Source organism: Elephantulus edwardii, unplaced genomic scaffold (genome assembly GCF_000299155.1).
Source record: "Elephantulus edwardii isolate Elephantulus edwardi_28Jun2011 unplaced genomic scaffold, EleEdw1.0 scaffold00005, whole genome shotgun sequence".
Classification (NCBI taxonomy): Eukaryota; Metazoa; Chordata; class Mammalia; order Macroscelidea; family Macroscelididae; genus Elephantulus; species Elephantulus edwardii.
Window position 1 is genome coordinate 10558602 of NW_006399755.1, and position 11523 is coordinate 10570124.

Genomic DNA, 11523 nt, shown 5'->3' on the forward strand with positions numbered 1-11523 from the left:
CAAACGATGGCACATAACAACAGCAACATCATAGTTAAGTCCCACCCCAGCCCCCGCCCCACACATCTTCATCCCTCTGCTTCCACCCTTCTCCCCTCCTTGGATCTTCATACTCATTCTACAATAATGGTTTTATAAAATATTTGTCCTTGTGGGACTGAGTTAGTTCATTCAGCATAATGCTCTCCAGTCTATCCCAAGTTAGGTAGTTATTTACAAAATCATTTCTTCTGCGTGCTGTGTAGTATTCCATCGTATGAATGTACCATAATTTCTCAATCCATTCAATTGTGGTTGGACATCTGGGCTGTTTTCATGTTCTTGTGATGGTGAATAATGCTGCAATGAACACTGGTATACAAATCTCTGTTTGTGGCTCAGCTCTCATTTTCTTGGGGTATATTGCAAGCAATGGAATAGCTGGGTCATATGGAATTTCTATATTCACCTTTTTGAAGATGCCAAACTGCCTTCCAGAATGGTAGTGCCATTTTACAATTCCACCAGCAAAGTATGAGTTCCTATCTCGCCACATCCTCTCCAACACTTATTACTTGCTGTCCTATTAAACTTTGCCACATTACTGGAGTGAGATGGTACCTCATTGTGGTTTTGATTTGCATTTCTCTTACTGCCAGTGATGTTGAACATTTCTTCATGTATCTGTTGGCCATTCGAATATCTTCCTCTGTGAAAATTCTTTCCATGTCTTTTGCCCTTTTTGTAATTGGTTTCTCAGTCTTTTTCTTGTGGAGCCCCAGAAGTGTTGTATAAACTTTCGGTATGAGACTCTTGTCAGAGATGGTATTACCAAATGTTTGTTCCCGGTTGGTAGGTTCTCTTTTCATCCTGTTGGGAAAAGTTTTTGATGTGCACAGGGATTTAATCTTTAGAAAGTCCCATTCATCAATTTTATCCTCTTTAGATTGTGCATTTCTGGTTGTATTTGGCAGTCTCTTTATACCATAGATTAGGGATTCTAAGCTTGATCCCAGTTTGTCTCTTATGAACTTTATGGCTTTGGGCTTTACTCCCAGGTCTCTGTTCCACCTTGATTGGATTTTTGTGTATGGGCTGAAATGTGAATCCTGTTTTAGCTTTCTGCAGATGGAAGTCTGGTTTTGCCAGCAGTGGTGTTTAATAACAGTGGTGTTATACAGTATTTGTCTTTTTGTGTCAGAAATCTTTCAGTCAGGATAATGTCCTCGAGGATTACCCATGTTGTGTAATATTTTATGAGTTCCTTGTTTTTCAGTGCTTTGTAGTATTCCATTGTGTGACTGTGCCATAGTTTTTCTATCCATTTGTTTCTTGATAGGCACTTGGGATGCTTCCATCTCTTTACTGTTGTGAACAACAACAAACAACAAACATGGATGTGAACTTATCTGTTTGGGTGGTAACTCTGGTTTCTTTAAGATATATTCCTAGTAGTGGAATTGCTAGGTCACATGGTATTTCTATTCCCAACTTTTTGAGAAAGTGCTGTACTGCCTTTCATAGTGATTGCACCATTTTACACTCCCACAGCAGTGAATAAGGGTTCCAATTTCTCCACAGCTTCGCCAGAATTTGTTGTTTGCTGCTCTGTTGAATTTTGCTATTGTTATTGGGGTGAGATGATATCTCATAGTTGTTTTGATTTGAATCTCTGAGAGCTAGGGATTTGAAACGTTTTCCTCATGTGTTTGTTTGCCATCTGAATGTCTTTTTTGGTGAAGTGTCTATTCATATTCTGTGCCCATTTTGTGATTGGATTGTTTACCTTATTCTTGTTGAGGTGTTGGAGTATTCCATAAACTTTATATACGAATCCCTTATCAGATATGTAATTCCCAAATATTTTTCCCCCACTCTGTGACTACGCTTTTTACCCTGTTCGAGAAGTTTTTGCATATGCATAGGGATTTGATACTTAGAAGGATCATCTCTTTTATTCTCTTCTAGTTAGAAGTTCTTTTCCTAGTTTCTCCCAACCCTCCATGTTAGTCCTGCTTTATAACAGTGACATTATGCAGTATTAGTCCTTTTGTGACTAAGATATTTCACTCAGCATAGTGTCCTCCAGGATCACCCATTTTGTGTAATGTTTTTTAATTCATTGTTTTTCAGTGCTGCATAATATTCCATGGTATGACTATACCATAGTTTTTCTATCCATTTGTTTCTTGATAGGCACTTGGGTTGCTTCTCTCTCTTTTCTGTTGTGAATAACCCAGCAATAAACATGGGTTTGTTTTACATTTATACATCATACATCTGTTTGTTTTACAATTATAAAAAAGGGTTTTGACCTCTAGTTTACTTTTTGGAAAGTCTTTGTTTCATTTCATAACTATAGAAACTTGTAACACATGTCCAGAGGACTAATGTTAAGTGCCATCACTTTAGCTACAACTCTTAATGACCTTCTGAATAACAAATCTGAACCTTGCCTTATCCTTCACCATCTTCCCAGTCTCTGATGTCCTCAAGTCCATTGTTACAGACATAGTGTCACTCATCTTGCTGAGGGTCTTCATCTCTTTCTCTGACCTTTCACTTTCCCCTGCATGATACCCTCTTCTGAGGAATGGCTCCTCTGAAAACATGGCCAAAATATCTGAGACTCGGTTTCACCATCCTTGCCTCTTGGCACTTCTTCCAAGACAGACAGATTTGTTGGTTCTTTTGGCGCTTCATAGGATATTCAGAACTCTTCTCCAACAGCATAATTTAAATACAGTGATTCTTCTGTCATCCTTCTTCATTGTCTAACTTTCGTATGCATAGCAAGTAATTGAAATAACATGGCGTGGATCAGGTGTGTCTTAGTCTTTAAACTGACATCCTTGCTCTTTCATACTTCCTTAATACTTTGGTCCTTGAGGTCTTTGATCTCAAGGTCTGAAGTCCTTGAGAACAGATTTTTCCAATGCAACATGTTTTTTATTTCTTGAATGTTGCTACCATAAATGTTGATTGTGGATCTAACTAGAAAGAAATCATTGACAGTGTCAATCTTTTTTTCCATCTGTGATGATATTTGGTGGTCTAGTGGCAAGAAGCTGCACTGCAATCCAAAAGGCACATGGTTCGAGGCCACCAGCTGCTCCACGGGAGAAGGATGGGCAATCTCCTCCTGTGCAATTAACTGCCTCTGAAAACCTGCTGGAGGGTCAGCTATGGGTCAGTTCTGATTCTATGGTATAAAACAACAACAACAACATAATGTTGGCTATGGGTCTAGTGGTGAGGATTTTTGTCATCTTGATGTTGAGAGGCAATCCCTATTGAAGACTCTAGTCTTTTGTCTTCTGTATCAAGTGTTGGAAGTCCTCTTTACTTTCAGCAGGCAAGATTGTTTCATCTGCTTAATGCAGGTGTTTGGTGACTCTCCAATCCTGATGCCACATTCTTCATCATATAGTCCAGTGTCTTGAATGATTTCCTGAGCATCCAGACTGAAAAGGTACAGAAAAAGAATACAACCCTGACACATACCTTTCCTGATTTTAAACTATGTGGTGTTCTTTTGTTCTATTTGGACAACAGCTTCTTGATCTAAGTATAGGTTTCCCATAAGCACAATTAAGTGTTCTGGGATTCTCATTCTTCTCAATGTTCTCCATGATTTGTTACCATCCACACAGTAACATGCCTTTACATAGTCAATAAAAGAAAGATCAATATCTTTTTGCTATTATCTTCTTGGTAAAGGACTAATAACCTACACAAACCATATCCTCATCTGCCCTAAGATTGGATAGTACCTGGCTGCCACCACCAACCATTCCAATTTAAAACACAGTCGATAGATATTAATAGAATGGGAGCTTTATGTTGAACAGAACTCAAATTCTTTAAAAGTCTAGACTTACTGGATTAGTTAAGACTGAAGGACTCTCAGAGACCATTGCCCTGACAGATTCTGTAAATCTTGAGCCAAAACTATGTCATGAAGTTATATCTTTTAGCTAAATGATAAATTGGCTTATAAAGCAAATATCATACATGAGTACTTTGCTCCTTTGAAAAATCACCTACATGAAACCAAACATCAATACATTTTCAAAAGCAAAAACCAAAAGGCACAGGGACAGGAAAGCTAGATTATAACAAGCAGAACAACCAGATTGGAAAGAAATGAGAAAACTGGCACATACGAAGATTGTAGGCAATGTCACTGAAAAGTTGTCTAGAAATTGTTTAATAGGAACCTGCTTTGCTATTTAAATTTTCACTGAAAACAGACATTTTCATTTTTATATTTCTTAGGAGTTGTAATACTGTACTGTACAAAGAATTTCTTCATCCCTTTGCACAAATCCATTAACTATTAATATTTTATACAGAATGAAAAGAAACCTATAACTTTAAGATACATAGTTTCTTCTAGAAAGGGAAGGAGTTTGGTAAAGCATGCATGCAGACTTAAACTTTATAATGACTTTACTTTGTCTGAAATAGGAAAATGTTAACTTTTTTCCAATGTTAACTTCTATGGGTATTGAATTATTCTTTTACCCTTTTATGTGTTTGAAATATATTTAAATACTCCAAACAAGAGTTTTATCTTCTAGGAAGTAGGAAATTGTTGAAGTAAGTGTGCTTGTTATTGTTGAAGTAAACATCTGTGGTCTCTGTTTCCTCTCCCTGCCTCTGAATTAACATACTCCTAAGTGAGCTGAAGAGTTGATTCACCTCAGTATCATTTTTCTTTTCTTCTCATCTTTATGGACTCTCACTGCTAAGTGCCCAGTGGTATCTGACATTGTAAGAGTAAAACTTGCACTTTTCCTAATAGATGCAACTCTCTTCCTGATTTGCAGTAAGCAAGACCTGCTTTTAAGCAATTCCCCATCATTTGGGGCCATCACGCATTCTGTGCTTTGGTTCAGGTCATAATCAATAATTAAGATGTCAATAGGAGCCCCATTAGCTCAGGTGAAGGCAGAGGTCTTTCTGATGAAAATTTCCATTTTCCAGATGACTTTTCTCTTTTCCAGAGAGTTGTGGTTGTGGAAGACATAAAAAGATGGAAAACCATATTGGAGCTTCCTGATCAAACTAAAGAGAATCTTGTTGAAGCCTTACAAGAATTAAAGAAGAAAATACCCTCTAGGGATGTGCTAAAGTCAACAAAGATAGGTATGTTTTTTCTGAATTTTGTGAAAACTATTTCTATTTTGTCTCTTTCCTTTTCCCTTTCTTTCCTTACTGAAACATTTATTGAGTTACCTACCTTCTCAGTGCTTCTGAAACTATTTTGTGGTAAAGGACTGTTGTTTTAAAAATTCTCTATTGGTCACAAGCCAATATTTTCATAATATACAATAAAAACCACTAGGAAAAATAAAGCAACAATATATAAAAAGCAAGTCCCAGTTTTTTTAAAATTATTATTAGGTTCAACATATAGGGAATTATTCCATCAAATTGTTATAAAAGCTTCTAAGCGATAACTCAATTTCTGTACATTCCTCATGGGCTGCTGACTGGCAGTGATCTATGGATAACATTTTGAGTAGCACCATTCTATTTCCCAGCCCTTGTGTTTGATGCTGAGAGTGCAAAAACAAATAAGGCATGTTTCTTGACCTTAAGGGATTTATGACTTGATCTAAGAGATAGGCATGGAGATAAGTTAGATAATGAAAATAGTATAGGTTATAAATGAAAACATGTAAATGTTCTGTGGACCATGCTAATTTATACAAGGCATATCCTGGTGCAAAACACAGAGCAGTCATTGAAATCTGGTGAGTTCAAAAAAGGTGCCAAAGAGGAAGGGACATTTCAGTTCAATCTTAAAAGAGACTTGGCTTTTCTGTCTTCATTAAAAATAACTTGCAAAGAATGTTTCCTAAAAACAATGATAGCAACATTTGCGGTTGCATCATTTATTGTAGCATTGGAGATATTTAAACAGTAAGTAAGCGCCTATACCGAATTGCCATTTATGTACAGTACACAACTGTGAATAATATGCAAGGGAGAGCCAACATGTGTTCCTCAAGCTGCTCCCGGCTCCCCAGAGAGTCCCGGGCACTCATCCACAGCTGCTGTTCTTGCCCTCCCCTGTGCAGCCATTGCCTTCTCTGCCTCTCCTTGACCTCTTGTTCATGAGAAGCAGGAGTGGGAGCAGCTTCAGACTGGTGCTAACAGCTGGGAAGAGCTGTGGGAAGTCCCTAGAGGCCTCCCCAAGAGTCTTGAGAATTGCACCCCTGTAATATAAACCAGAATCTGAGAAAATTAGATGCTTAAAGAACATAAAACCTTATCATTGTAGCCAGGGAGGTTTTCCCATCTGCTGCTGGATTTTCTGTCTTTATAGGTTGTGGTCACTAGAGGGCAATAAGACCATTCCTGTGAGCAGATTCGTACTTTTGGCCAGTAGAGGGTACTAGTGATTAATATTTTATGTCATGTACAGTATCTAGGTATATGTATACATGTTTTTGTATTTAGGCACACATCACAAATACCATATATGATCAGATCGAAAAGAAAAAATAGTGAGCTGGAATTGTGCCCTGAAGTAGGACAGATAATTTAAAACATCATTTCTATTTGGCTTTTCTGTGCGGTTGTCGAGTGTGCTTTCAAGAATGGGTGTGTCTCTGATGGTTGAAGGTTTCAATTCAAGGATCGTAATGAAACCACCATGAAGGAGGGTTTGATGTAGGAGAAGCTGGAAACCATTCCACTTTTGAGCCTTGCCTCTACTTTAAGCCTTCCCTAAACCTGATGCTGTGTGGAATAGAGGTTTTCTTGTTCCCTTTAGAGTTGCATCAGCCTTTGCCATGCTAAAGATTTCATTTGGTTGGTTGCTGATGAGTGTTTCTATTCTTCGACCTTTAACCTTCCTGCCTGTACCTATTCTGTATGTTGCAAGCGACAAATATTTACTAAGACTCTTATTTGTGCTTAAATTGTGCTGGTATAATAATGTAAGATGAATATAATTCCCATCATTTTGGAGCTCTCAAGCTGATAGCAGGAGAGATACTTTTATAAGATATTACACAGTGAAGTGAGTTTTCTGATGGTGGAGTTAGGCATTAACTCTCTGTGTAGGGAGTAGGGGAGAGGATGCAAAGAATATCTCGGGCAAGGAGCACATTATGTGAACATGTACAGAGGGCTGAAGGTACGAGAGAGATGTATGTAGTACCTTCTAGAAACGAAAGAAAATTTGTTATATTTTACTTGTAATAAAGAAAGTCTGGCAAGAAAACACTGGAGAGACAGCTGGGCCAGATGAAAACTCTTTGTACATTATTCAGAACAGTTTGATCTTGGCATATATATTAGTTCTATTGTTGCATAACAAATCTTCCCAAAATTTAGTCACTTTAAGACAATATTTATCATCTGACACAGTTTTTCTTAGGGACATGAGTCTGGGAGCTGTTGATCTTGGTGGTCTCTTAGGAGGTTTGGAGTTATAGTTGTCTAATAGCTTGACTTGAAGCTCTGCTTCAAAACTGGCTCGCTCACAAGTTATAGACAGGAGGCCTTAGCTCGTTGTCATATGGGCCTCTCCTTAGGTGGCTTAATGGTAAGGAGTTCCACTGTCAACCCAAAGGCACACAGTTTGAATCCACCAGCTGCTCCACAAGAGAACAATGAGCAATCTCCTATGAAGTTTACTGCCTCTGAAAACCCACTGGAGGGGCTGCCAGGAGTCAGTTCTGACTCAATATTCGGAACACAACAACAACAACATTAGGACTACTTTTGATAGACAGCTACCTTTTCCCAGAGCAAGTGATCCAGGAGAGGCAAGAGAACAATCAAGGTGGATGCCATGGCCTTTTTTCTTACCTAATTTCACAAGTGACATACCATCACTTTTGTTGTATTCTTTTGGTCACACAGATCAGCTTGGTACAGTTTGGGAAGGAACCACACAGCCGATGAGTACCAGCAGGTAGGGATCATTGGAGGCTTGCGTTTTAGACTGGCTACCGCCCTATGGATTTTTTTATTTATCCAGAAGAAAAACTGATGCCTTTGAGTTGTCTTAGAAGAGAGTACTCAATATCCCATGAACTGCCAAGAGAACAAACAGATATGTCTTCGAGAAGGTGTACCTGAAGTGCTCTTTGGAGGCAAGAATGATGAGGCTTGGCCTCACATACTTTGGACAAGTTGCTAGGAGGGGCTATTCCTTGAAGAAGGACATGATATTGGGAAGGGTGGAGGGTCGGCGAAGGAGAGGAAGACCCTCAACCAGGTGGATTGACACAGTGACTGCTGCAGTGGGCTCTTGTGTGTCAGGAAGTATGAGGATGGCGCAGGATAGAGCAGAGTTCAGATCTTTTGTTCATAGGATCACTATGAGTCATACTCAACCCGATAGCACCTAACAACAGCAACAATAAGGTTTATTATGCTTCCTGGACCTTCAGGTTTATGTTTATTTGTAGAAAATTTATAGTCATTATCTTCAAAAGTGCCTTTTTTAATTCTCCTCATTCCTCCTTTTAGGATTTCTGCAGTTAGAAGTATATTCTATCTTCTGTGTTACTTAGTCTGTTTTACTTTTTATCTCCTGTCTCTCAGCACACTGGGTAGTTACCCCTAAGATATCTTTTCCAATCATGGATTCTCTCTCCAGCAAATTAATCTGGTAAATTAAGTTGAGTTTAATTTGCTCTTTAACCAGTTTATTGGGGTTTTTTAAATTCTAAAACCCCTTTATTCAATTTTAGAAGTTTTTCATTTCAGTCTGTTTCTTATGTTATTTGTATCCTTGTGCTTACGCTCTTTATTTATTTAAATATTTAGATCATAGCTTTCTGTATTTTTCATCTGATGATTCTACTGTTTGCTGTCATTGAGGATCTAAACCTGTTGTTTATTGTTTCTTTGACTCTCACAATGTTTACCTTCCCATATGGGGTTGATTTTTAATTGTGAGCTCATTATTTGATTTTCAATCTATGGACATTTTGTGGAAATAAATTGGAAAATCTTCCACTAGAGAGAATTTGCTTTTTTTGTTTCTGCCAGAAGTCAGGAGCCACCTCCAACCTGGAATACTTGAGCATCACCTTTCAGGGGCCCCAGCTCAGTATTGTTCTCCTATCTTACCACTGGCCAAAGGCTAAACATTTCAGCCTCATTGCTATTTGCATCAGTTTTTGGTATAACCACACCATTCCTGAGTCTACAATACAGCCTCTGCTCACTTTTTTGAGAAGGATGGTGACTTGTATTCAGGACTTAATTGTACCACAGTGTCTAAAGAGCAGAAAAATGGGACATGAGGGCACAGGGCGGTAAGGGTCTCTCTGAAAGGGCCCTTCACTGCTCCAGAGAAGAAAGCAGATAAAGAGCCAGTAACCCAGCCTCATGGTACCTCTACAGCCTCACAAATCAAGAGATTTGTTTATTTGTTATTGACTCACAGACTTGTAATTGTGGTACAAAGAATGAGGTTTATTAGCAAAGTAAGTTGGAGAGTGGAGGAGGCAAAAATTTCACCCAGTGCAAATCAGGTTTTAGCCCGGCTGTCCCAAGGCACAATTACTCAATTAGTCCAGTCTCAGGTTTCAGTTTAGCAACACAAATTCAAGAAGCCTCTGTTTTCCTCAGTTGTCCAGCAAGGTTTGCCTCAGAGCAGTTATAAGTCAGCTTCTCCTTCAAGCATCCAGCAAGAACAGCAAAACGTTTATTGTGGCCAGCACAACTGCAGGAAGCCTTAGGTCACACTTTGCCACAATTTCTCTACCACCATCACCAGGATTTCACCACCAGCGTCTCATTCTCAACAGGGTCTTGCAGTCTCCCTCAAGTCATGCTTGCTGCACATCTATCTGTCACAAGTTTTGCTGCTCAGTGTGAGAAGCACTCTCTTTCTAATGCTAGTCCCACAGTTGTTGATGATTTGCAGGACGATGTGTCTGCACAGCACAGCATATCTTTAAACTTCTGTAAAATCTGGGAGATTTATCTTCATGCTAATGATAGTAACCTGTTGCTGAGTTGATGCTAACTCTTGATGACCTTCCATTTGCTCTCCAAGGCTGTACATCTTTAGGAAATTATACTACCAATCTCTTTGCTACATTTGAACCTCCAACCTTTCAGATGATAGCCTGACACATTTTGGATTACTTCAGGACTCCTTCATTCTAAAGATAATAGGTAGTTATTTTGATGGATTTTGAAAAGCAGAATAACATAGGCACATTTTAATTTTCTATTATGCATGGAACCTTTGGAGAAAAGCAAACGTAGATAGGAAGTCCTTCTTAGAAGCCGCTGAATGTCTCGATGAGAAAGGAGAGTGACCTGGATGGAGTAATAGTGGGAATGGAGAAATGTAGTTGAAATCAAAAGGTGTAAATGAATCAAATCCCTGGAACCTACAAATTTATTGGAAGTTGAGAATGAGAATGCAGGAGTGAAAGAATTCTGATATGGGCAACTGGGTAGATGGCAGTACCTTTAAAATGAGAAGAGCAAATTCAGAGGGGGAACTAATAAGTTCAGTTTTAGATTTAGTGTGGTAGAGATACCTGTGGGACTTCGAAGAGGAAAATGCAGAACAGGCTGTTCAATGTTTAAGGCTAAAGTTAAAGAGAAACTGTAAGTACAGGTTTGGGAGACATCATCAGCATTTAGTTAGAAATATATGCTTGGAAGTAGATAATAAGTTTGCCCAGAGAGAGTAAGTAAGAAAAGTAAGAGAAACAGTCCAGAATCCCAACACCCACCAACATGTAAGAGGCTTGTAAGAGGAGGCAGAAAAAATGTAACTAGGAAAAGAGGAGGGAAATAGTAAAGAATATTTTCATAGAATATGAAGGAAATAGTGTTTTGGGGACTTCTTCAGCAGTGTCTGTGTTGTCAGAGGACTGTTAAAAATTGTGCATTGACTTTATTAGAAAGGAATGTCATTAATGATTTTGGCAAGAATGGTTCCAAAGGTAAATTTAGGGACAGAAGTCAGAGGAGTGAAGAAGAAGTAAGGAAATGAAACGGAAAATAATTCTTTCAAAAGATTTTATACTGAAAGACAGCAGAGACAATATCAGAAAAAGGAATATGAGATTGAAGGAAGATCTGATTTTTAAGATCAGAGAGAATAAACCATGTTTGACTGATAATTCAAACTCAGACTAAAACTCAGTTGCCATCTAATTGGAATTGACCCCACTACAGTGGGTTTTCAGAGACTATAAATTGCATGAGAAGAGATTGCTTATCTTTCTCCTAAGAAGCAACTGGTGAATTTGAACCACCCACTTTTGGATTAGCAGTGATCTCCTTATCAACTAGACCACCAAAGCTCCCCAAAGAAGTGCTAATGTAAGAGAAAGATAACACAACGGAAGCCCTTAAATTGTTAAGATTGATGACTAAGATTGAGGATTGTTGTTATATGTGAACTAGCAAAACCATGATTAATCATCCAGTTTGTGTTTTTACCTATTAAAAGGCACATTGCCATGGGAAAGTCTGCTGTTAGGGACCTCTCCAAAGTGCTGAAGAGCAGTGGTGTCTCTCTGGAGACTAAGGTGCGTCTGA

General features: G+C 38.6%; 1 protein-coding gene across 1 annotated transcript in view; it reads left to right on the plus strand.

The window, feature by feature from the left end:
• TCEANC2 (transcription elongation factor A (SII) N-terminal and central domain containing 2) overlaps nucleotides 1-11523 on the plus strand; it is a 77405-nt gene that overhangs the window by 25699 nt on the left and 40183 nt on the right. The window contains exon 2 of the mRNA XM_006879711.1: nucleotides 4989-5130. Coding sequence (XP_006879773.1) covers nucleotides 4989-5130 — 142 coding nt within the window. The remainder of the gene's footprint in view (nucleotides 1-4988; nucleotides 5131-11523) is intronic.